The following is a 24,901-nucleotide window of genomic DNA, read 5'->3' as shown; positions in this document are numbered from 1 at the left end:
GTTATGTTTTTGCAAGCTGGTTTCTTTTTGTTTCTTGTTATGTGGTGTTGGTCTTTGGTTTTCTTTGTTTTTGTTTTCTTATAGGGGGTCAAAGGTTGTGGTGGCAGGAAAAATGGTGAGAACAAGGAAATCTACTCAGGAGTCACGGGACAATACATCAAGAAATGACTCCATAGCCCAAGCAATACGGCAGATGACAGAGTTCATGCAGCAGAATTTTAGGCCACAGCAGACAGGGCCCTGGCCACAACAAGGAGGACCTTGGCCACAACAAGGGGGTCCCTGGCCACAACAAGGAGAGTCTTGTCCACAACAAGGAGGGCTTTGGCCACAACTAGGAGGTCCTTGGCCACATCAGGGAGGGCTTTGGCTATACCCAGGAGGATCTAGTAGCATGGTGCAAGCCGGGTGCACCTATGAGCGCTTTCTGGCGCATAGGACTCCACACTTCACTGGAGAAGAGGATCCACTCCAAGCTGGAAAGTGGATCAAGGACTTGGAAAGAACTTTTGAGGTGTGTGGTTGCACCGAGGCGCAACAAGAGGGTGATGCTAGAATCAGAATTGGGATCTTTCGCCGCTGTGACCTGGCAGCGCTTCAAGAAAGAGTTTAATAATGCTTCTTTCCCGCATCTGTAAGGAAGCAAAAGGCAAGAGAGTTCTCAAATTTGGTCCAAGGTAGCACGACAGTGGAACAGTACGCTCGAAGATTTATAGAACTTGGGCGATTTGCTCCCCACCTCATCGCCACTGAGGAAATGCGAGCTAAGCGTTTCCAGGAGAAATTATGCCTTGATATACGCCGTATGGTGGTCAGTCATCGGATATCCACTTTTCAGGACTTAGTGGATGTGGCCACCCTTATAGAGCAAGAGAATAATCTGAGCATGGGCTCCCCTCCAGGGCATAAGAGGCGGAGTTTTTTTGGTGAAGGAAGTAGCTCGGGTTCACCTAAGAAATTTGTTCAACAGACTGGAACTCGACCGCAAGCATCCTCAGGTGTTCGCATGGGAGGACGTGTGCTTGTTTGCGGAGTTTGTAATAGAGCCCATGTGGGTGAGTGCCCTTCTGGTGGGGCTCGATGTTATAATTGTGACCAGCAGGGTCAATTTGCCCGTGAGTGTCCAAAACCAGTTCAAGGAAGCCGTGGAGGTAGACGCAGTGGAAGAACAAATCCAAGGCAAGCAGTGCAAGCCTGGGTTTATGCTGTCACACTCGGAGATGTGGATGATGAGGCACTAGCGACCCATGATGCTAGAGTAATTACAGGTATGGATTGATTTAATTTAATTTAATGTTGGATTTAATTTTTGATGTATTTGGTTTCTCCTTTGTTTTTTGGATTTCATGGGTTAATGTGTTTGGTTCAGGGAGAGTCCGTTTATATGAGTTTTATGCTTGTACTTTGTTTGATTCGGGTGCTTCACAGTCATTTGTATCTTCCACGTTTGCGCGGATGTGTAATTTGGTCACGGAACCTTTGCCAAAGTCATTGGTAGTGGCTTTACCCGATGGTGAAATAGTGTGGTGTTCCAAGGTTGCTTTGGGATGTCCGTTAAATTTTGATGGAAGGTTTTTGGATGCTGATTTGGTGGTGTTTAAGCTGTTGGGTTTTGATATCATCCTCGAGATGGATTGGCTATACCGATATTCTGCGAGTATTAATTGCAGAAGTCGGATAATTAGCTTTCAACTTCCAGATGGTGATTGTCTGGAATTTGTGGGGAGTAAGTTAAAAGAAAAGCCGGTAATTATATTTGCAATTCAAGCAAGAAGAGAGATTGCATGGGGAGCGGAAGCCTTCTTAGTCCAGATGGTGTCCACGCCGTCTGAGAAGAAATCTTTAGTAGACATTCCAGTTGTGGAAGAATTCCGCGATGTGTTTGTGGATGACTTGCCTGGACTACCCCCTGTTCGAGAAATGGAGTTTGTTATAGACTTAGAACCTGGAGCATAAAGCTCCTTACCACATGGCACCGGCTGAATTAAAACAGTTGAAGACTCAGTTGCAAGAGCTGGTCGATAAGGGATTTATTCAGCCTAGTACTTCGCCGTGGGGTGCGCCAGTGCTGTTTGTTAAAAAGAAAGATGGAACCCTTCGTATGTGCATCGATTATCGGGAATTAAATAAGGTGACCATCAAAAATAAATATCCTCTCCTATGGATCGGCGATTTATTTGATCAATTTCAAGGAGCAACTTTGTTTTCGAAGATTGATTTGAGGTCGGGATACTACCAGCTGAGGATCAGAGACAAGGATGTGCCCAAAACTGCTTTCAGGTCGAGATATGGGCATTATGAATTTAAGGTGATGCCGTTTGGGTTAGCTAATGCCCCTGCTGCTTTTATGGATTTAATGAATCGAGTATTTCGACCTTATCTGGATTCCTTTGTGGTAGTATTCATTGATGATATTCTGATTTATTCCCGAGATGTTGAAGAGCATGTGTATCATCTTCGTCTAGTTCTTGGGAAATTAAGAGAACACCAGTTGTATGCCAAGCTCAGTAAGTGTGAATTCTGGTTAGAGGAAGTTAGATTTCTTGGGCATGTGATTTCTCGAGACGGAGTGGCTGTTGATCCTAGTAAGGTGGAAGCCATTTTGTCATGGCAGCGTCCGACTACAGTGCGTGAGGTCTGGAGTTTCTTAGGACTTGCTGGATATTACCGAAGATTTGTGGAGGGATTTGCTCGCCTATCCGAACCTCTCATAGCTTTGACTCGAAAGAATGCAAAATTTGTTTGGTCAGATAAGTGTGAGAAAAACTTCCAAGAATTAAAGAACAGGTTGACAACGGCACCAGTGTTAGCGCTTCCAGAACCGCATAAGCCATTCGTAGTTTTCAGCGATGCGTCTAAATTTGGATTGGGTTGTGTCCTTATACAGGAAGGACGGGTTGTTGCCTATGCATCTCGTCAGCTAAAGGACCATGAGAAGAATTATCCGACGCACGATTTGGAATTGGCTGCGATTCTTTTCGCTCTCAAGATCTGACGGCACTTTTTGTGTGGGGAAGCTTGTGAAGTATACACCAATCACAAGAGCTTGAAACACTTGTTTTTCCAGAAAAATCTGAACATGAGGCAGAGGCAATGGCTGGAGTTAATCAGTGACTACCAGTGTCAGATCAAGTATCATCCAGGGAAGGCAAATATACTTGCTGATGCTTTGAGCCGAAAATCGCATTTGGAAGATGAAGCCGAGCCGTCAAAATTGGATTCTTTGCTTTGTGGGATGAGAAGGCTCCTTATTGAAAGTTCACAGCAAGAAGAGATTTTATCTTCAGTTCTTGATATTCGGGTAAGATTTTGAGGAATTGAAGACTCTTCAAAGGAAGGATCCGAAGCTGCTGAATATAAAAAAAAAAGTCAGAAAATCTCGAGGGCCGTTACACTATAGTATGGATAAAGATGGAATATTTCAGTTTCAGGATCGCAGAGTGGTCCCCAAAGATTCAGAATTCAAGGAGCGGATCATGGTAGAAGCTCATGCGGCCCCTTATTCAGTTCATCCCGGCAATACAAAGATGTACCGGGACTTGAAGAAAAATTATTGGTGGGATGGAATGAAGAGGGATATTGCCTTGTACGTTAAGAAATGCCATACATGCCGTCAAGTGAAGGCCGAGCATCAAAGACCCACTGGTATGCTCCAACCCCTCCCTATTCCTGAGTGGAAATGGGATGACATCACGATGACTTTGTAGTGGGCTTGTCGAGGACGCCTAGTGGGAAAAATTCTGTTTGGGTGATTGTTGACCGATTAACTAAGAGTGCTCATTTCTTGCCTGTTAATAACACTGATTCCTTGGCTAAGTTGACCTGCTTGTATGTCAAGGAGATAGTGCAGTTGCACGGCATACCAAAGAGTATAGTGTCGGATCGAGACCCAAGGTTCACGTCTCAGTTCTGGAAGAGTTTGCAGGCAGCATTGGGTACTAAGTTGAAATTTAGTACTGCATATCACCCGCAGACAGATGGCCAATCAGAGCGCACCATTCAGACCCTTGAAGACATGTTGCGAGCCTGTGTCATGGAATTTCAAGGGAGTTGAAAAAACCATTTGCCGCTCATAGAGTTTGCATATAATAATAGCTTCCATGCGATCATTCAGATGGCTCCCTATGAAACTTTTTATGGGAGGAAGTGCAGATCGCCCTTGTGTTGTGATGAAGTCGGGGAGAGTAAGGTTATTGGACCCGAAATAATTCAAGAGATGCAAAGCCAAGTTCGGATCATTAGGGATAAAATGGCGGCAGCTCAGAGTCGTCAGAAAAGCTACGTTGATACCAGGAGGAGAGAGTTATCTTTTGAAGAAGGTGATTGGGTTTATCTCAAAGTCTCTCCCATGAGGGGTGTTAAACATTTTGGTAAGAAGAGGAAATTGGATCCAAAGTATGTCGGCCCTTTCCAGATTCTGGAGAAGGTAGGGTCCATCGCCTATAGAGTTGCTTTGCCAGAGTATTTTGGGGATATTCGTGATATCTTCCACGTATCGTCCTTGAAGAACAACAAGAGCCACGCTTTGTCGACCCAGAGAGTATTCAGTTGCAATCAGATCTTACTTATGAGGTTGTTCCGTCACAGATCATGGATTGGAAGGAGCAACAGTTGAGGTCCAAGACGATACCTTTGGTTAAGGTGGCATGGGGAGATCCGTTAGCTCAAGACTTCTCTTGAGAGAAAGTAGCGGACATGAGGGAGCAGTACCCTTACTTGTTTGAGTAAAGACGGTACGTTTCTTAATCTTGGTCACAGGTGGTTTATGTGATATTATGTAGCTTGTTTTAAGTTGGTGGTTGATCTTGCAAATTTCGAGGACGGAATTTGTTTTAAGGGGGAGAGGATGTGACGACCTGCTTTTACGTGTATTTTCACTAAAGGGTTGTTTTTAATTTAATTAATATATTGATTTATTTATTTAAAATTATTGCATTTTAAATTGAGTTTTATTTATTTGATGTTGTGTTTTATTTATTTAGTCGTTTTACGGTTTTTAATCTCGTTTTTGGCCGATCTGTTTTGTTTTCCGGAGTAAGGATTGGACCTCATTTCTTCCCTCCATCTTTTCTTTTCTCTTTTTCCTTTTTCTCTTTTTTCTCTTTTCTTTCTTTTTTCTTTTTTTTTTCTTTTCTTTTTTCTTCCTTTTTCCCTTCCCTCCCGCACGACCCCCCCGGTCCGTCTCTCTCTCTCTCTCCTCTCCTTGACGCCGATCGCCCCTTGCACCCAGAACCGCCGCCGCCGGCCACCGTGCGGCACACCACCTCCACCATTTTCTTCCCTCCCTCCGGTGAACCACCCCACAAATTTTCACCGCCAACGGAGCCACCGTTTAGCCGGAAAAAGCCTATCAAGCTGCACGGTTTTTGCTCCGATCTACCGCCGTCGCTCCACCTCCGGCCACCACCTCTTCACCACTTCATCACCGACTCCTTACCATCCTAACCCACCCATTTCCGGCTTCTAACAGTCACCGGAACAGCTCCCACGAGCTAGTTTCCGTTTTGGGCATTTCAGCCCTTTCTCCGCAGTTTTCGCCGCCACCCACGGCCAAACTCCACTTCCACTAGTTTCATAAACATCCTTAGACCCTTCCCTATCAATCCCGAGCCTTGGTTTGTCCCTGTTCAAAAGTGGGTATTTTACAACCCACAGCCACAGTGAAATTTCACTGTTACGTTGCTTTCCTTTCGTCGTTTGCAACGCCGCGAGCTTTCTAAAAATACCATATAGCACTGTAAGTATTTTCCAAACCCTACTTTTAGATTTAAATATATTTTACTCATTCAATAAATATTTGTTGTTGGTTGGCTGATTCCGGACTGAGTCCAAGGAGTTCGGGGGTCGGATGGATTGAGGACAGAGTGCTTGGTTTAAGTTGTTTGTGATTGCTTGATTATTTGAGCCATGAGGCGTGAGTTGCATATTGTGTATATGTGTATTTTATTTTTTATTTGAGAAAATCCCGTTTTATTGGCATAAATGGTTTTTGGGTACTTGTGTTTCACAAGCCCAAGCCGGGATGGGTTATTATCTCGGTGGAGCTCGTCTGGTCACTCGGGAGTGGATAATACTGAGTGACATCTCCTGTGTTGTCGCAGGGTGACGATCGGATCGCACGATACGGTAACGTTGTCGTGTCGACTCTGTGGTCCCTAGAGTTGTGGGGACTAGAGGATGGCCTGGCTAGGTACGCGCGGGGCGCGAGTCTGGGCATCGCTCGTTTAGGTGTCATACGTGTAGTCGTTACCTGCAGTGTGACACAGAGCCAGGGTGTGCAGATGATCCCTAGGGGAGATCATGGTGCATGCATAATTGGATTGTTTTTATGGTTTTCGGATGCGGGCCATTTTCTGAGAAAATGGCGAAGTTTGGTTTCGAGACTTCTGATCCATTTTCTGGGAAAATGGTTGTTTGGGCCATTATCTGGGATAATGGAGAGGCTTGGTTTTAAGGATATGTTTTTGTGGGCCAAATGGGTTTTTTTGGCGTGCGTGGAAAAAATATGGTTTTACGGGACATGTGCTTTGGTTTTTCTTTCATGCATATTGTTTGAGTTTTATATATTTTTATCTAGTGGTGTTTGGAGTTTACTTACCTGCGGCACCATTTTTGGTTCCGTAGATTTTGGTGCAGAGTTCGAAGAGGAGGAGGAGGCTGAGTCCGAGGATGCGACTCCGCCAGAGTTCTAAGTGGAGTTTATGTTTTATATTTGGTTTTGATATTATATTTGTGATTTTTAATATTCTATTCTATATGTTTCGAACAGTTTTGTATTAAATAAGAAAAATTCTGGTACTTAGTTATTGACTTTGCTATCCGCTGCATATTTCTCGTGCACATTTGTTGCTTATACACACATATGGCACACGTCGATAGGGTGGTGATCCGTGATGTCATCATCCGGACGTCTCGATTTTTCCGTGTCTGTGCGTGGGGATTTGGAGGCGTCACAAGAAATCTGGGTGGGTGGTGAGATGCATGGCGGCAGCTGGCGGCGGGTCTGGGTAGCTGAAGGCAAATGGAGAAATTGGGAAAGGAGAGCTTCGCGTGGGAGGGAGAAAACCGAAGGAAAAACAAAGAGAAGAAAAATAAAGAAAAAGAGAAAGAAAGGGAAAGGAGAAAAAGAAAAAGAAAAAAAGAAAAGATGGGGAAATGAAATGAGATCCAGTCCTCACCTCTGAAGTTCAGAAACTGATCTGACGAAAATAACTTTAAAAACTACAAAATGCATAAAATAATTTAAACACCACATCTAACTAAAATATAATAAATAACTAGTAAATACTAGCAACAAAATTTTAAATAAAAAAATAAACTAAAATAAATTAAACAGCAATTAAAATTTAAAACAATAATTAATATCAAGAAAGCTCTACAAAATAATTTTCACAGCTAAATAAATCCAATTAAAGTACGATAATTTAGAATAAAAGAACCAATATTTTAATTAAATTAAAATACTCCTTTAGTGAAAATAAACGTAAAAACGGGGTATCACATTTTTTATATTATTATTATTTTGAGATTTAAAAAAGTTAAATTATTTATTGTATTTTATATGAGAATTTGAAAAAATTATAATGATTAGATGTGATAAGATGAAACGAACTACTATTTGTATCCAAACCTAGCTTAATGACTCCTAAACATTTATTCTTTTGTATGGATAATTTCGTTAGGGAATATTCTCATCTTAGAGTGTTGGATTGTTGTTATATGTGTAAGAAAAGTGGAGAGTTTGTGGATCACTTATTATTACATTATGATGTAGCTGTGAGCTTGAGGAATTATATTTTCGCTAGAGTGGGGCTTATTGGATGATTTCATGAAGGGTCATTGAGTTATTCTACTCAATATTATCTATGAACCAAATATTTGATAAAATAAAATAAAATAAAATAAATGTGGTGTGTGGTGTTTGGGCTTATGTACGTTTAAAATTTTTCATATACATATATATATATATATATATTTATATTGTTAAAGTTTGCAGAGCATTCTACTTCGCATATTATTAGCATTCTCATGATATCCTTAAATCGATCTTGGATGTTTTGAATATTAAGATTGTGATGAGATAAAACTTTTCAAATCTCTAAGCCTTCTTGAGAGTTGGTGTAACGTCATAATTGAACGTATATATAGATCATTCTTTGCCAACACGTAAATATTATAACAATATACATGATTTGTTCTAGATGATCTCTCTCGGACCCAACTATTGATTGATCGTCCATAATTGTACAAAACTTCGCAACCCTAAATTTATTTCGACTTGCGTTTTAAGGCCAACATCTTAATTATCATGTGAGGCCAAAAGTTTCAATATTTCAATAGGGCGCCTGGCCTTTAAAAGAACATGCTTATTTCAAGGCCAGCCATTAAGCCAGAGCAGATCGATTCACTACAACAAAAATAGGTTTTAGTGACAGATGAAACTGTCATAAGAAATGGGAAAAACGTCATGAAATACATTTGGTGACAGTTTCTGACCGTCACCACCACTATCACGTAATATGCGTCACAGATTACATTTGGTGACAGTTTACTGTACAAGCGTCACTAAAAATATTTTTAGTGACGGTTGGGGATGTGCCATTTGAAATAACATTCCAACGTATCATTTTCTGTGACGGTTAGAATCTGTCACAAAAAATTACATTCGAACGTAAAATATTACATTCGAACGTAAAAAAGACGGGCTGACATCCGAACGAGAAAAGGTAACGTTTGTTGATTATAGTTCAAACGTATAATGTAAACGTTCAAACATTTATACGTGCGAACGTTACGTTCGAATCTCGAATCCAACGAAAATGAAATAATGTTCGAATGTTTGTATCACAACGTTCGGACATTAATTCGAATGTTAAGAGAGTAGAGTTCGAACGTAAAGTGTACATTTGGATGTTTGGAACGTTAAACTTTTTTAACATTCGAACGTTTTTTTAACTTGGGTTTAAACATTCGAACGTTTTGTTACTATTTTGTATGGTTACGTTCAAACGTATTTTTGAACGTGTAATACTGTTGAAACGTATTTTATTTACATTCGAACATACATATCAGAAATGCTAAACTCATTCACTTAATAAACAACCCAATTGTTTCATATTACAGTACATATTTCACAACCAACATTGTTTGAAACTGTTTTCAAATTAGATGTTAAAAATGTAATACACAAATAAAATTCATTTCTTTTTCTTTCCTCGCCCAACACGATTCTGTTGCAATGACATAACACACTCCATTTGCAGCATCATCTCCCGCTGCACTTGCTCTTGGACCTCACTACGGCTTCTTTCCTCTTGGTCTCTTTGTTGGTCCTGCAAACGTGTCTCTAAATGAGACTGTCAATCTAAGAGGAACTCCAACTCTTGCTGTCTAGACCTTATATACTCATTCTCGCGTCGTGCAGCTTCTAAATCTTTGGTAAGATTATTAATTTGTGATGTCGATGAGGTTGAGGAAGATGAACCGGAATGCTTGAAAGATCGTCCCAAACCTTTTGCCATACTAGAGTTGGGCCCAAGCACCTGTGTAAAAATGTCCAAGTCACTAGGAGAGGATTCCCCAGAAGCTGACTGCATCTCCATTATTTTTTCCTGTAGTTTGAAAGATCAAAACACACAATAAGTAACATATTAAAAAAAATACAAACAAAAAATAATTTAATCACATGTGCAATAATTTATTTAACAAAACGAACACCGCTTACATAATTAATTACAGTTTCAGGATCCATCCACTCACTATGCTCATTAGTATGAGCAGCAACATAGACATGAACGAGGGAGAAGTTTTCAGGATCATCACGTTTCTAAGAAAACGACATTAGCAATTTGAAAAAGACAGTGTTAGTACTTATATAAAAGAATAATAAGAAAAAATATGAATTATTGCATTTATTAATTACCATTTTTTCAGCAAGGTGATGGAATGATCTTGAACCAGCACGATGGTGAATAGTCAGAGCAGATCTATTATTTGCATTTGTAGAACTTAAGTGCTACAAAAATAATTTCCACCGTTAATTGTAATATATGTACGTACATATAATATAAATGTAAATAATTATAGAAAATAAATCTAGAATACCTGATATTCTGGAGAGGCAAAAAGATCACAACACTTTATCCAGTCGTCTAATTTCATCTGCTAGAAAGGGTACTGTGCAGCCTCTTCAAACATCTCAAATTTCTTGAAATAGTCGTGACATCGTCCCTTGTGACGTTGGAATAGTGTAGCCATTAACTCATTCACAGTTCTCAAATCCTCGCTACGACCAAAGTCGAGGTCAAATTCATCCTAATTATAAATTAATTACGTTAAAAATATGATAAACTAATGTAGGTGAAAAAAATGATATAATAAGTAGACTCACCAGCGCACGACTCCGAATGTGTTCCTTAATCTCATTCGGCACATCTCTCCAAGAGCGCACATAAAATGGAGCGTAAGCTCGAACTACTGGGCCAATATAGGAGGAAATTGTTGCTGCACTATCATTCACTCCTCCAGTGGAATTATCAGGAATTGTGATTTTCAGTTTATCATACCTTCGATTTTTCTCAAGTGAGATGCCGCGTGTATAGCCACGACCGCGATGAGCAGATGCATCAACTAATAGATGATGGTATAATTTTGAAGGTTATATATATTATTTATTGAAACAAACCTCTTGATTATATATAGTATTAACGTAAACATTCCTTACCAATAGGTGTCGACTGTGCATCGTTCTCTATAATGTTAACTTCATCTTCGAGAACGGACTCCTCAGGTGGGGAGTCCTCAATGGGTTCAGGACTTGGACTCAGTGGAGGAGGCACATTTCTCCTTTGTCTTTTTGGCGGCATACTTGGAAATGATTATATATAACAAAAAAAATATTATTAGAATAAATTTATATTTATTATAAAATTCTATTATGGCTGTATATGAATAAACTTTTTAGTACTTTTAGTCTTCATCTTCGGATGTATTTTTCATGTTTGTTTCAGAATCTCTCTATATAACATCTTCATCATCATCATCAAGCTCTTCTTCGTCATCCTTATCCACTTCCCCCCCCCCCGGATTCGTGTTCGTCTTCTTCTTCTGACTCTTCTTCTGTACTTTTCTTACTTTCTTCAATTGAATGATAATTTAATGAAGACGGGTCGAGATGGATGAGTGGGACGTCATCTCTATATAAGGGGAGCAACTCGAGTGCACCGAGGTCAACAAATAAGTTAATACCCCCTCCTCCATCTTTCTGGTAGGCCTCTACATTTGGAGTGTCATCTTCATCTCCACTATTATCGTAATCTGCACTCGTTCCTACTTCATATATATTTTGAGGGACAAATTTTTGTACAACTCGCCAAGTTATCTCTCCACTATCTTCATCAGCACTTTTCATTGGATCAATCAAGTAATAGATTTGAGTAACTTGACAAGTCAGTACGAATGGATCATCTTCGTACCATTTAGATGCAGTATTAACACTCGTAAAATGATTATCCCTATATATCGAATCCCCACCACCGCCTAGATCCCACCAATCACATTTAAAGACATATGTTATAGACCCACCTAGATATTTCAATCCGATAATATCACGAATGACACCATAATAATCAATACCATCTGTTCCATGACTCCCCTCGACCAAGACACCACAGTTTTAAGTTTTTCTATTACGTTCACGGTCCAGAGTACGGAATCTATAACCTCTAACTGTGCATGCAGTGTATCGAAGTGCTCTGTTTGATGGACCACGGGCCAATGCATACAATTCAAAAGAGACTGATCCGGGATCACGAGCACGTTGTTCCAATATCTAACAATTTAAATAATGTCATTTATTAAATATTAGCTAGAGTTAAAACTTTCATCATGTAACATATATTATAGAGTTTAGTTCATACACGTTGTTCAAACCATCCGGAAAATTCTGACTCGTGTCTTGCCACTATATCCTTGACGCCTTCCATCTTAAGTTTGTCCATGTGCTCACTGTATAGAATAATTTATCATATTGTTTTACATAACAATAGTTAAAGTTAACCTCATTATCTTTAGAATTATTTAAACCTTGTACAACGACATACCTGAGATAGTGATCAATCTCCTGACAATTATTTAGCACGTACCACCGAACTTTACCCAACTCTGTATCAAGTAAATCGTAACCCGTTTGTGCACCCAAAGGTCGTACATTCTGAGAAAACATTGATAGCTCACGAGGAGGCGGAGCAGCAAGATCAGCATTTCGTTCTTGACGAATAAATCGTGTCTCAACACCACGAAGATATAAAGAGCAAAATGTTAACCATTCATCGTGTATATATAGGCCTCTGCTATTGAACCCTCAGCTCTGGCTTTATTCCCAACGGTGCGCTTTAGTCGACCTAAATATCTTTCAACTGGATACATCCAACGGAACTGTACCGGTCCACCCAACATGATCTCCTGGGGTAAATGTATTGCTAAATGGACCATGACATCAAAAAATGACGGTAGAAAGATTTGCTTAAATTTACATAGTATAATAGCAATGTCTTCTTCCAGTTTCTGCAGCATATCTCGATTCACTACCCGAGCACACAAATCTTTAAAAAACATACACAGTTCAGTTATGGCAACACGTACAGCAGATGTTAGCTTCCCACGAATTCCCACTGGTAATAACTTTTGCAAAAATACGTGACAGTCATGACTTTTCAATCTGCCAATTTTCCAGTCATCATGGCTTATGCATCTACTGATATTTGAAGCATAACCATCTGGCAACTTCACAACTTGCAACCATTTGTAGAAGTCCATCCTCTCCTCCCTTGTCATTGTAAAACATGCATATGGCATGACCACCCTCTCACCTTCCACTCGTAAATGCAAATTATGTTTAATTCTCATTTTCTCAAGATCTTTCCTTGTCTTAATCGTATCTTTCGTCTTTTTATTGATGCTCATCAATTTACCCAGTATATTATCACAAATATTCTTCTCAATATGCATTACATCCAAACTATGTCTCAACATGCAGGACGACCAATACGGCAACTCAAAAAAATACTACGCTTTGTCCAATTCAATTCTGCTACGCCTCGTTTTCTCTTCTTCTTTCCCCGACCTTTGCCAAAATTGTTCGCTGCCACATGTACCAATTGTTCCAGGATCTCTTCCCAAGACAACTCATTTGGCGCAATTCTATCTTCTACTCGTCCATCAAACTTAGCGGATTCTGTTCTCCATGCATGATTTGTTGGTAGATAACGTCGATGACATATGAAACAGAACTTTTGAGAATATTTTAACTACTCACTAGTAGTTTCTTTATTACACATCGGACACGCTAACTTTCCTTTAGTGTTCCAGCTAGAAAGATTCCCATACGCCGAAAAGTCATTTATCGTCCACATTACCGCAGCATGCATCTGAAAAGTTGTTGATGTGGATGCATCATAAGTTCTGACGCCTGCTTCCCATAACTCTTTCAACTCTTTAATCAACAGCTGCAAATATGTCAATGTCATTCCCAGGTGATCTCGGGCCGGGGATAAGCAAAGTTAACAAAAAGTTGGGCGCCTTCATGCACCTCCATGGTGGAAGATTGTACGGAATCAACACTACAGGCCAAGTGCTATAACTTGTACTCATATTTCCAAAAGGGTTGAATCCATCAGTTGTGAGTCCGAGGCGCACGTTCCTTGCTTCTATCCCAAACTCTGGATACTGATTATCGAAAGATTGCCACGCAAGTGAGTCAGCAGGGTGCCTCATAAATCCATCATTTTGAACTCTTTTCTCTTTATGCCACTTCATATCGTGAGCTATTTTCTTACACATGTATAATCTTTGCAACTGGGGTTTCAATGGGAAATATCGCAATACTTTAACCGGCACGCTTTTCTTATCCTTCCACCTCAACTCTCCGCATACAGGACATGCTTGTTTCTCCTCGTTCTCATTCCAAAATAAAACACAATCATTCTTGCACGCATGTATGGACTTATACTCAAACCCTAATCCCTTTCTCAACTGTTTCGCTTCATAAAAGTTCTTCAACAATGCAAATCCTTCGAGAAGCACTTCGTTAAATAAGTCTAATACCATGTTAATTGCTTTGGTTGACATTCCACATAATGACTTTATGTAAAGCAACCACACAATAAATGACATTTTAGAATGTTTTGTACAGCCTGGATAAAGCTCGCGCTTTGCATCTTCCCACATTTCTGAAAAATTATCTGAATCATTCTGTCGCCCACTTGAGCCATTGTCGTCAACCTCATCCATAAACATCCCAGCTCCAATGTCACTCAACATCTCCTCCATCTCATCTCGCTCATAATCATCATCCACATGCCGCAAATTTTCCCACTGACTGAATAAGTCATCCGCTGATTCTGCATATGGCTCACCATGCAGTAGCCATCGAGTATACCCCAAATCTATACCGTTCACAAATATATGACTTTCAGCTTCATCCAATCCTATCGTACACAAATTTTTACAACCTCGACATAGACATTTAATGTAACCATGACTATCAGCAGAGGCCTTTGCAAAATCAATGAAGGCCTTTATTCCACGTGCATAGGGTATGTAATCTTTTCCAATTCTATCGTGTAGACGCATCCAACTTTTATCCATTTCTAAAAACATCTAATTTTTTAGTAATACGTATAAGAGTTAAATGCACATGCATGTCATGATACATCATGTTTAAAGTACTCTTTCTTAAGGTAGTTGGTCCTATCCCATTCGAGATTATATTCTCCATATTGCACAAGTCCTGTCACTCTACTACTTTGAATGTTAGTAAAAATTTCGGCAGTACTTCCCCATAGTTCTCCAAGTATACATGTTCACATATAGGGATTATGACCCTAAGAACAGTATACTCGAAGAACAAATGAGGAAGACACTGAAACTTCATACTAAACGTTCAAAGTAGGAATAACGTTTATGTGCAATACAGATAATATAATCTCAAACTGTCCACACTGGACAATTCAGGAATTAATGTACACCTAAATGTACACTAACTTCCAAACGGGTCTAAGGTTATTTATGCAATGTTATACAATATCTAACAAAAAAGTCTACAAATAAATTAGCGCAAATTGTTTAAATTATCCCGATGTACTAATAATATTTATATTATTAATGATTGATAACACTTAGAAATTATTTGTCGACTTACATAATTCCTAATAACAAATTATACTTATTATCAGCTATATAATATATAACACTACTATAAAATATCTTATAATTACTATTATAAGTTAATGATAACACTTATATTTTATTTGTTATTATATAGCATAAAATAACAATTTTTACTTATTTATTTCGTATTTAATATAATATATAGTAAATTAGATTATAATTACTAGTTATACTATATATTGATAACACTTAATTGTTATCAATTATTATATAATTATTACTATTATTTCCAAAATTATAATAATTTTTATTATTAAATAAGTAGTTATTATTATAATTACTTATCTATTTCTTATTAATCATTCTTTAATACTATATATTACATGATAATTATTATTAGGGATTGATACTAATAACACTATACTATATATTATTAGATAAAATTTTTATTATTATTGAGCTATTAGATTTTTAGGAATTATTATTTTATAATAATTATATATTAATAATTGTTAATATATAATATAAATACTTATTTATATTATAATTTTAGTAATATGAATTTTTATATATACTATATAGTTATGCCTTATAATTGACACTTAGTAATATATCTAATTTATTATATTAGTTATTTAACTAATTATATAGATAATAGTTTTAATCGTAATATTATAATTTATAATTATTGTTATTATAAATTATATACTATTTATTTTTATTTTTACTCAAATAATCACACTATTTATTTTTATCGAAATTGTTATATATATTCTTTAATCACAACATATTACTAAAATAGACACATAAATTTACAAATAATTATTATTAAAAAACGTACACTATACTAAAACATTATCACATTAAGAATAAACATATTCAATAACAATAATTTTTCATTTTAATTCATCCAAACAACACAATTCATATCACAAATTAAATCCACAATAAAATGTAACAATAAAGTTTAGTATATATACCTTGTGCTTTAAAGAAATTCCTCTTCAAAAATCACAAATTTTCAACAATTCACAACAAATGATCCTTCAAAAAATACACAATACTAGTTAGTTAAATATATATAAAAAAAACATTGATAATTATCATGTAAATTACAAATAAAAAATGAGAAATTTTTTTTACCTTAATGCTTAAAACTATACTTTTGCAAACTCTCTCTCACTATAACCCTCCACTTCTTCTCTCCCTCTCTCTAAAACTCTCTCTGTCTCTCCATTTGTTTCCACTTCTCAGCGCCCTCTCTCTAAAACTCTCTCTGTCTCTCCGTCTGTTTCCACTTCTCAGTTCCCTCTCTCTAAAACTCTCTCTGTCTCTCACTCTAACACGCACGGAGGAAAGCATAAATGAATCTGCTTTCCCTTGCGTGAAAGTTTTATATTCTGCTTGTTATGTAATTAACGTTCGGACGTTTATTAATGAACGTTCAAATGTTTAATTTTCCATGCAAACGTTCACGCAGTAACGTTCAAACGTATAATTATCCGCCCAGCAATTATACAGTACGTTCGCACGTATGATTCTCCAGCCTACGTAATCTACTATAACATTCAAACATTAAGATAAACTGTAGAACGTACTGTTTAAATTTGGTTTCGGCGGGAAATTTCCCTCCGAATTTATTATAACGTCCGAACGTTACACATGAAGGTTCGAAGATAAATATTATAATTTACATATTAGAATTTAGTATATTCCTCATAATATATTTATATATTAAATTATAAATTATACAATATTAATTAATATATAATTTGTACCAATTATAATATATATAACATAAGTATTATATAAGAACGTACTATATATATATTATAACTTTATATTAACTAATAATATAAAATATATATTATATTATAACTATAATATAATAAGTATATTATATATTATAGTTATAACAAGTATATTATAATATATTATATAGGAAAAATTGTATATTTTTACTAGTAAAATAGTACATATTATAGTATATCTAATAACTATATTAAAGTAATATAGTTATTAGATAATATAGTATAAGTATCATATAGTATGTTATCTATATATAATAACTATATAATATAGTATAATATATTATATAGTAAATATATTATAGATATAATATACTACTAGTACTATGTTATATATACTACTTGTATATAATATAGTATATATACTACAAATATAGTGTAATATATAGTATACTATACATATACTTTATATATATTATAGTATATTACATAATATTATACATTATATAATATATTATTATATTATATATATAATATAATACAAAGTGTAAAAAACGTTCGAATGTTATAATTCAAATGTTCGGATGTATTGATTAACGTCTAAACGTATACGTTATACGTTCACATGTTAATATAACATCCGAACGTATACGTTATATGTTCGCACGTATGATTCTCAGTACGAACGTATAATACATAATGTTCACATGTAGATGAAACGTGCGAACGTTAATTAATGAACGTTCGAATGTTAACTGTATATAAAGCCAGGCCTGACGGTTTCCAGGCCATTTCTCACACTAAAACTCTCACTCTCTCTTCCTCTCTACCACGCACGCCGCCGCAACTGTCGTCATACGCCACCACAACCGTCACTAAAAGGTAATGTGCTCTCTCCCTCTTCTATTTAGTACCATTTTAATCGGTGGGTTTCAAAAATTCGAAACCCACCGTAGGCCGATTATTGTTCGTTGCATTTCCGACCACCATTCGCCGTAAATTGATAAAATAGGACCTTAGAAACATTACCCACTGTTAGTATATGCTTATTTTGGTTGTTTGTGGTTTCGAAACATGCATTTCGAAGCTTTTAGTAATGGCTGAGTCGACTCAGCGATTCCGTGTCGTAACGTTCGGACGTCACAACACAACGTCCGAACGTGTGACCTTTAGTATTCTTTACGTTCGCACGTTAAATTGTAACGTGTGAACATATTTTTTTACGTGCGAACATTTTTATCCAACGCTTTAACAGAATGTTGGATAAAACTTTCGAACATAAACCATTGGTCTTCTTCGGTTAGTAAGAATGTTCGAATGTATGACGGTTCAAATTCATTACGTCTGAACGTTTATATCATACATTTGGACGTAATGAACTCATCCGTACGTTTTTATCGAACATTTGAATGATACGTTCGATAAAACGTCCGAACGTATCATCTTTTTAAATTCGCACATGACAGTTTTAATTTTAACGTGCGAACGTACTTTCAATAACGTTCGAACGTTTCCTATTAAAATATTTTTATATTGTTTCTTTTTATTATTATTATTTTAGATATTGAAAAAGTGCAATTATTTAAAAATTTTACTGCCAAAATTATGTAAATTTATAAGGATAATATTTTAATTTTCTGTATAATCCATATATGTCATAATACGTATGTATCTGTGATTCTAATCATTTTTTTAAAATATTATAACTTATATTTTTTTTTTAATTTTCAGGATATGGCTCAGTATATGACGACAAGGAAGCGAGGGGGGGATGGAGGCAATCCGGACATTATTTGATTGGGGGCACGAACTGTTATGGGGGAACGAGAAATCCTCATTAATGAGTTTGATGAGCTCAACTAGGAGCAGAAGACGCTGAGAGACGTCTTCGTCACCAGAGGCTAGGGCCCCATATGCACATTGAGGGGAAAGATTTACCCCTCAATGGTTCTAGAGTTTTACATTGGGATGACCACCATGCCTAACGATGCATCATCTCATACTCTCAGTGTATGCAGTGTACAGTTTCAGTTCTCGGCGGATGTTATCGCCGACTTACTCCAGATTTCGTGTATACTACCTGAGTCGACAGCTGCTCAGGCTGGTGACACAGCAACTGCATTTTCCCCGGGCATATTCAAAGTAGATCCAGTCGCTTCTGCTGCATCTTCGAGCCCTGTTGAGTTGATGCCCAGTCATGAAGAAGATCGACCCGAGGGCGATCCTATTGCTGCTGAGGTTGGTGATGATGAGCGGGACCAGGATTTCTACATCCTCACTGGCACGGACCGCACGAAACTCGATAGGCCGAACTCCTTCAGCCAGAATCAGCTGTTGCCTTTCTTTCACATGTTGCACATTTTTGTTGTAACAAATGTAGACCCGGTGGCACATAAGAGCACATTCAGTCAGGCTCGTGCACAGTTCCTGATTTGCTTGGCACGTGGTGAGCCCTTGACTTGCCCCTTGTTATATTTAAGCGGATCCGTTACTAGGCCAGCATCGTTACCACGGATAATCTCCCGTACGGAGTCATCATCAGCCGCTTATTACTAGCCCGGGGAGTGTCACTCCAGGTGGAGGAGATGATGATAAACCAGATGAGCCACACATCGACATAACCACACACCGCCGGAGCATTGGACAGGGGAGAGGCTCAGCTCGGCGTCAATTTAGTCCTAAGCCAGATCTTGTTCCACCGATTGAGTCTGGGACCCATGTTGCTCGCCCGTCAGCGAGTACTAGTCAGCAGCCGGGAGTTACATCTGCTGGGGATGTGCGACCTGCTTGGGTTGATGCAGTGATGACAGATATGAAGGTGCATATAGACCGACAGATCGATAGACAGATTACGCATATAGATCAGGCTGTCGCACATCTTGCACATCATGTAGATGTGCTAAACAATAAGGTTGAGACATTGACTTAGGAGTTTCGATCTTTTGTAAACCAGCAGTTCTGAAAATGATTTGTAAAAATTTATCATATTTTATTTTTTATTTTCGACATATGTAATGGACACAAATATTTAATGTATGTATTGTGTAGCTTAATTTCTACTCTTAATTTTTTTTAATATAACGTTACTCAACCTTACTATTAAAAAAATATATATTATGGTTAATTTATGCAAATTAACATATAACGTTCGAACCTTATCGCTTTAACGTTCGAACATTGGCGCTAATATATTAATGTTCACACGTAATTAGTTAAAACGTTCGAACGTTCGCGCTAAAATTTTTATGTTCGCACGTCAATATACATAACATTCGAACGTTATTGTGATGTGCGAATGTATTATGTGAAACGTCCGAACGTTTTAAAATTCTTGCCCAACATTTAGTGACAGTTCTCACAAACCGTCACAGTAAATACGTTTTAGTCACAGTTTGGAAACCGTCACTATTTATATTCTGTCACTAAAAGCCATATTTGTTGTAGATATTCATGTTCATATGTATCTTATTGAGCTTTGAGATGGCACAAGATAGATCATGAGCAGTACTTAAATGCACGAACTCAATGGATGTCGATGAAGCTTGATGCATTGGAGGTGAGGGTTGATGCACTAACCAGCTGCATGCATTATGTTGTTCTAGGCCATCTAATTAACATGATCATGTCATCTTCTTCCTCCGCATGATCAGATGGCTGGATTTGCAAATAGAATATTCTTTCCTTAATTGAATGATGAGACTCTAATTCCCAGATCGACAAAATTTATGATCATGCATGCAAGAAGATGATCTTGATTTAGTGAAGGATGCAAGCTGTATATATGTTAGTATTTTGTCAGCGAATCGATGTCAATAATGAAAATTTTCAAAAATAATGATCGATGCACAACATATATTTACCCTTTAGTTTGGCTAAAAGCCAATTTTGGCAGCCATTAATGGGAATGATATATCTGCTCTATTTAGGATATAATAATTGAGAAGTGATACACTTACAACTCATTTATTATTTATTTATTATTCTTAACAATATAATATTTTTTTAATATTTAAATCCATCAAATCAAAACAAAAGTCAAATTAAAATTTAAAAAATATATTATTTTAATCTAAAGTTGTAAATAAATTGTCAAGTAGTTGGTAGTCTATGATTTTTCATAATGATTACCCTTTGCTCATCCACCCAAGTAGGCTAACGTACGGCGAGAATCAGTACTCGACCGATCGGCTGGCTCCCATCAAGAATCATGTATATATGCTCCTCCCATCATGGTGATGACAAAGGCAATTTCCCCTTCTCAAGCTAGAAATTAATTAGCCCCGCACCACCATGTACGTACAGTGGCATATGGTCCACAAGCAAGTGATTAAAATCATTAAATAATAAGTGGAAGGTGATGATATGGCAACAAATTAATAAAACCACATGATGATGATGCGGCCGTCACTCATTCAACCTTTTTTCTTCCTCATTTAAGATCATAGATTCATAGACTTATTATCGGAAATATATATTATAAATGGTACTCAAGCAACCTTTTGACAAGGAATTATATGCTATACATAATTAATGAATTCCGTTAATATTTTTTTATAATTTTTAGTGCTCCAATTACAATTTTTAGAATCTGATTCAGCTTCATAATCACTAACAGGTCATAGACGTCGGATCCTGTGGAAGAATGACCCTCTTCATTTACTACCTTAGAATAATTTTATGAACTATTAAGAGAGAGACGATCTAGATTCAATGAATAACCCAGCAAACTCAGTGATCATCAAGTAGTATCTCAGTGATCTGATCACTAACGCACCAGTACATATAATATTATTCATGTGATCCATTGTATGATGAATATGTACGTCTCTCAAGGACCCGCGAAGCCTGTGTCTCCATGTGTACTACACTCCGCACGAGTCAGTGGAAAATTGAAAGTTTATCATATATAGGTACTACGTAGTTGATGACGATCATGGGAAATAGAACCAAAGTGAAACGTTGGATTCAGCAAAATATAAATGCCCATGCACTTCCCAACTCACCCTTCGACTGAGGCCCGCCTCCCCGTTCCGCTCTCTCTCTCTCTCTCTACTTAACACTCAACTGCCCGAGTTTCCAACTCCAAACTGACACAAGCAACAAGGCAGTTGAAGAAAGATTCTTGATCTTCTGCTACGACTCAGCTAGCTGCCCGTCTGGAAAAACTTTACCGTCATCTATGGCAGTGGAACGCGCTTGTAAGGCATTGCATGGGCTGAAGCCGGCCATGTTAATGGTCGTGGTTCAGCTTAGCTTTGCTGGGGTGAATGTGTTCTACAAACTGGCCGTAACTGATGGAATGAGCTTGAGGGTTATCGTTACGTATCGCCTCATTTTCGCTGCTGCTGTTGTTGTCCCTCTCGCTCTCATTTTTGAAAGGTATATGTGTATATATTATGTATATGTATGCATGTATGAATAAACTGGCTCTTTTTAATGTTCTTTTGATCTGTTGCAATCCATCGACGTGATCATAATATAAGTCCATCCTCATAGAATGCAGGGCGCCATGGAAGTTTAAAAAAAAAAAACCCAGAAGTTTAAAAAAAAAAAACCCAGAAGTTTAAACACAGAGAGAGAGAGAGAGAGAGAGAGAGAGAGAGGAACAAAGAGAGAAAAGAAAAGAGGAAGACAGTACAAAATCTGAGTGATTAATTATTCCACCTGCGTATGCATCTAAATTTACATGTACCATATAGGGATCCAGACACTCATATATACACATACCATTGGCAGGAATAGTAGGCCAAAGTTGACATGGATGGTGCTCTTCCAAGCATTTCTTTGCGGGATATTCGGGTAAGTTGCATGCATTAATTTATTTTACCAATTGGTTCTGATCTATTTGATTCTCAGCTGCATACATATACATAAGGGATTGTGTTAATGATACCCTAATTGCAGGGGATCGTTATTTCAAAATTTATATATTGAAAGCCTAGCCTTGACATCAGCAACATTCGCATCAGCCATGATTAACTTAGTTCCTGCCATTACCTTCATCCTGGCCGTCTCTTTCGGGTAGGATACCTCTCTCTCTCTCTCTCTCTCTCTCTCTCTCTCTCTCTCTCTCTGTGTAGTAAATCCATGCACCTCAGTAAACTTGTCAAAAATTACGAACTTTTAATAATAACTTTAATGTAGATAAATGAAATAGCTCTTTTGGTTTTTGTTTTCTACAACAAAGCATTCATTCTTTTCAATGTGTTAATCTGCATCTTGCTTAAAAATCTGGTGATCATTAATAAGACGTGGTCCTTATTTCTGAATATATAGGTTGGAGAAGCTCAGTCTAGGGACAATTGCAGGAAAGGCTAAGGTGCTGGGAACTTTAATGGGAATAGGTGGGGCTATGCTCCTCACCTTCTACAGAGGGGCAGAAATTAACATATGGTCTACTCATGTTGATCTGCTCAATCACGGCCAACATCAAACCGGACACTCGGCAGCCTCCCCAGAATCCGAAAATCTTCTTTTGGGTTCTATATTGGCTCTAGGAAGTTGTTTGTCGTATGCCTCCTGGTTAATAATTCAGGTGACTATATAAAACATATTGCTTTTTAAAAAAAAAAAAAAAATTCAGGACTCTTTTGCTCATTCTTACTTTGTATAAATTACTGATGATTAATTGCTATAAAACAGACTAAAATGAGTGAGAGATATCCATGTCACTACTCGACCGCAGCTCTGATGTGTGTGATGGGAGCTATTCAATCTGCTGTTTTTGCCCTATGCATGGAGAGTGATTGGAGCCAATGGAAGTTGGGCTGGAATATCAGGCTTCTTACCGTCTCTTACACGGTACTTACTTTTCCCAAGGATTGTACCTCCTATATATCCTTGTTAATTCAGAAAGAAAAAAGAAAAAAAGAAAAAAAGAAAAAAGAAAAAAGAAAAGAGAATTCTAGGCTAGCCAGCAGATGCAAGTCCAGAAACTCTTTGACTTAATTGGGTGTGCAGGGAATCGTAGGAACAGGACTTGTGTTGATTTTGATTGCGTGGTGCGTGCACATGAGAGGTCCTTTATATGTCTCCATCTTCAACCCTCTGATGCTTGTTTCGGTTGCCATCATGGGGTCTTTAGTTCTGGACGAGAAGTTGCACCTTGGAACGTACGTTTATTTATATGTATGTATATATATAATGACTCTTAACCTAATTAATATAGACTCTTGACCTAATTAATATTACTATTTATCTGCATGCACAGATATTCCTAGCTCAGTTCTATTCACTACTTTGACATATATCTTTTTTTTCAATTAGTCTGATTTTGCATTTTTTTTTTAATAAAAAATTACAGGATATTAGGCTCTGTGCTGATTGTGTGCGGGTTATACGCGGTTTTGTGGGGAAAAAGGAAAGAGACGAAGAAGCAAACACAAGTTGCAAGCTGCAGCTACCCAGAATTAGAACAGTCTGCATTGACTGATATTGTTAACACCTCTCCAGCTGATCATCATCTTCATAACACAATTAAATAAAATTACTGAAACCCAGCTGCCTCCAGCTTCTCATCATGTTATTGCTCTCAGTACTACTGCGGCCAATTCATAATTGGAAAAAGTAAAATCGATCGTGATCATTAATTAATTACCGATCAGGAAAAAAAATGGTATGGAATTGGAGACTCTCATCCATGCATGCGCGCATTGAAGTTAATTCTTTCCCACTGAAACTTGGAACACAAGGCCGAATATTATGATCACCGGCCAAACTGAAAGAACTCTTTCTGTAGGATCATATATATGTTGGCTTTTTAATTTGACTCGTCGTTTAAATATAGATACCATTTATTATCTAATAATTTTATTAACTCCGAGATTCTCTTAAAAATATCAACAAAAATAAGTTAGGAAAATTGTTATTTAATTTATTCCTTTCGTTAATTTTTTTTATTAAATAAATATACTGCATGTAGGAGCAATAAATATGAGACTAGCTACAAATATGATGGGGCCACATAACCTAAATCACCACATCCC

General features: G+C 37.4%; 1 protein-coding gene across 2 annotated transcripts; it reads left to right on the top strand.

The window, feature by feature from the left end:
- Positions 1-21,923: 21,923 nt before the first annotated feature.
- LOC122315042 (WAT1-related protein At1g68170-like) lies at positions 21,924-24,518 on the top strand. 2 transcript variants are annotated; one of them, XM_043130735.1, is made up of 7 exons: positions 21,924-22,295; positions 22,653-22,715; positions 22,821-22,937; positions 23,193-23,451; positions 23,559-23,717; positions 23,877-24,028; positions 24,220-24,518. In XM_043130735.1, the coding sequence occupies exons 1-7, from the start codon at positions 22,096-22,098 to the stop codon at positions 24,398-24,400; spliced, it is 1,131 nt and encodes a 376-aa protein (XP_042986669.1). In that variant the 5' UTR covers positions 21,924-22,095; the 3' UTR covers positions 24,401-24,518. The 2 variants fall into 2 exon arrangements, with proteins under 2 accessions (XP_042986669.1, XP_042986670.1); XM_043130736.1 differs by having other exon boundaries at positions 23,877-24,044; positions 24,220-24,479.
- The last annotated feature ends 383 nt before the right edge of the window (positions 24,519-24,901 follow it).

The sequence above is a fragment of the Carya illinoinensis genome, chromosome 7, assembly GCF_018687715.1.
Source record: "Carya illinoinensis cultivar Pawnee chromosome 7, C.illinoinensisPawnee_v1, whole genome shotgun sequence".
Taxonomy (NCBI): Eukaryota; Viridiplantae; Streptophyta; class Magnoliopsida; order Fagales; family Juglandaceae; genus Carya; species Carya illinoinensis.
The sequence above is the reverse complement of the archived record's forward strand: the minus strand, read 5'-3'. Positions and strand labels throughout refer to the sequence as shown.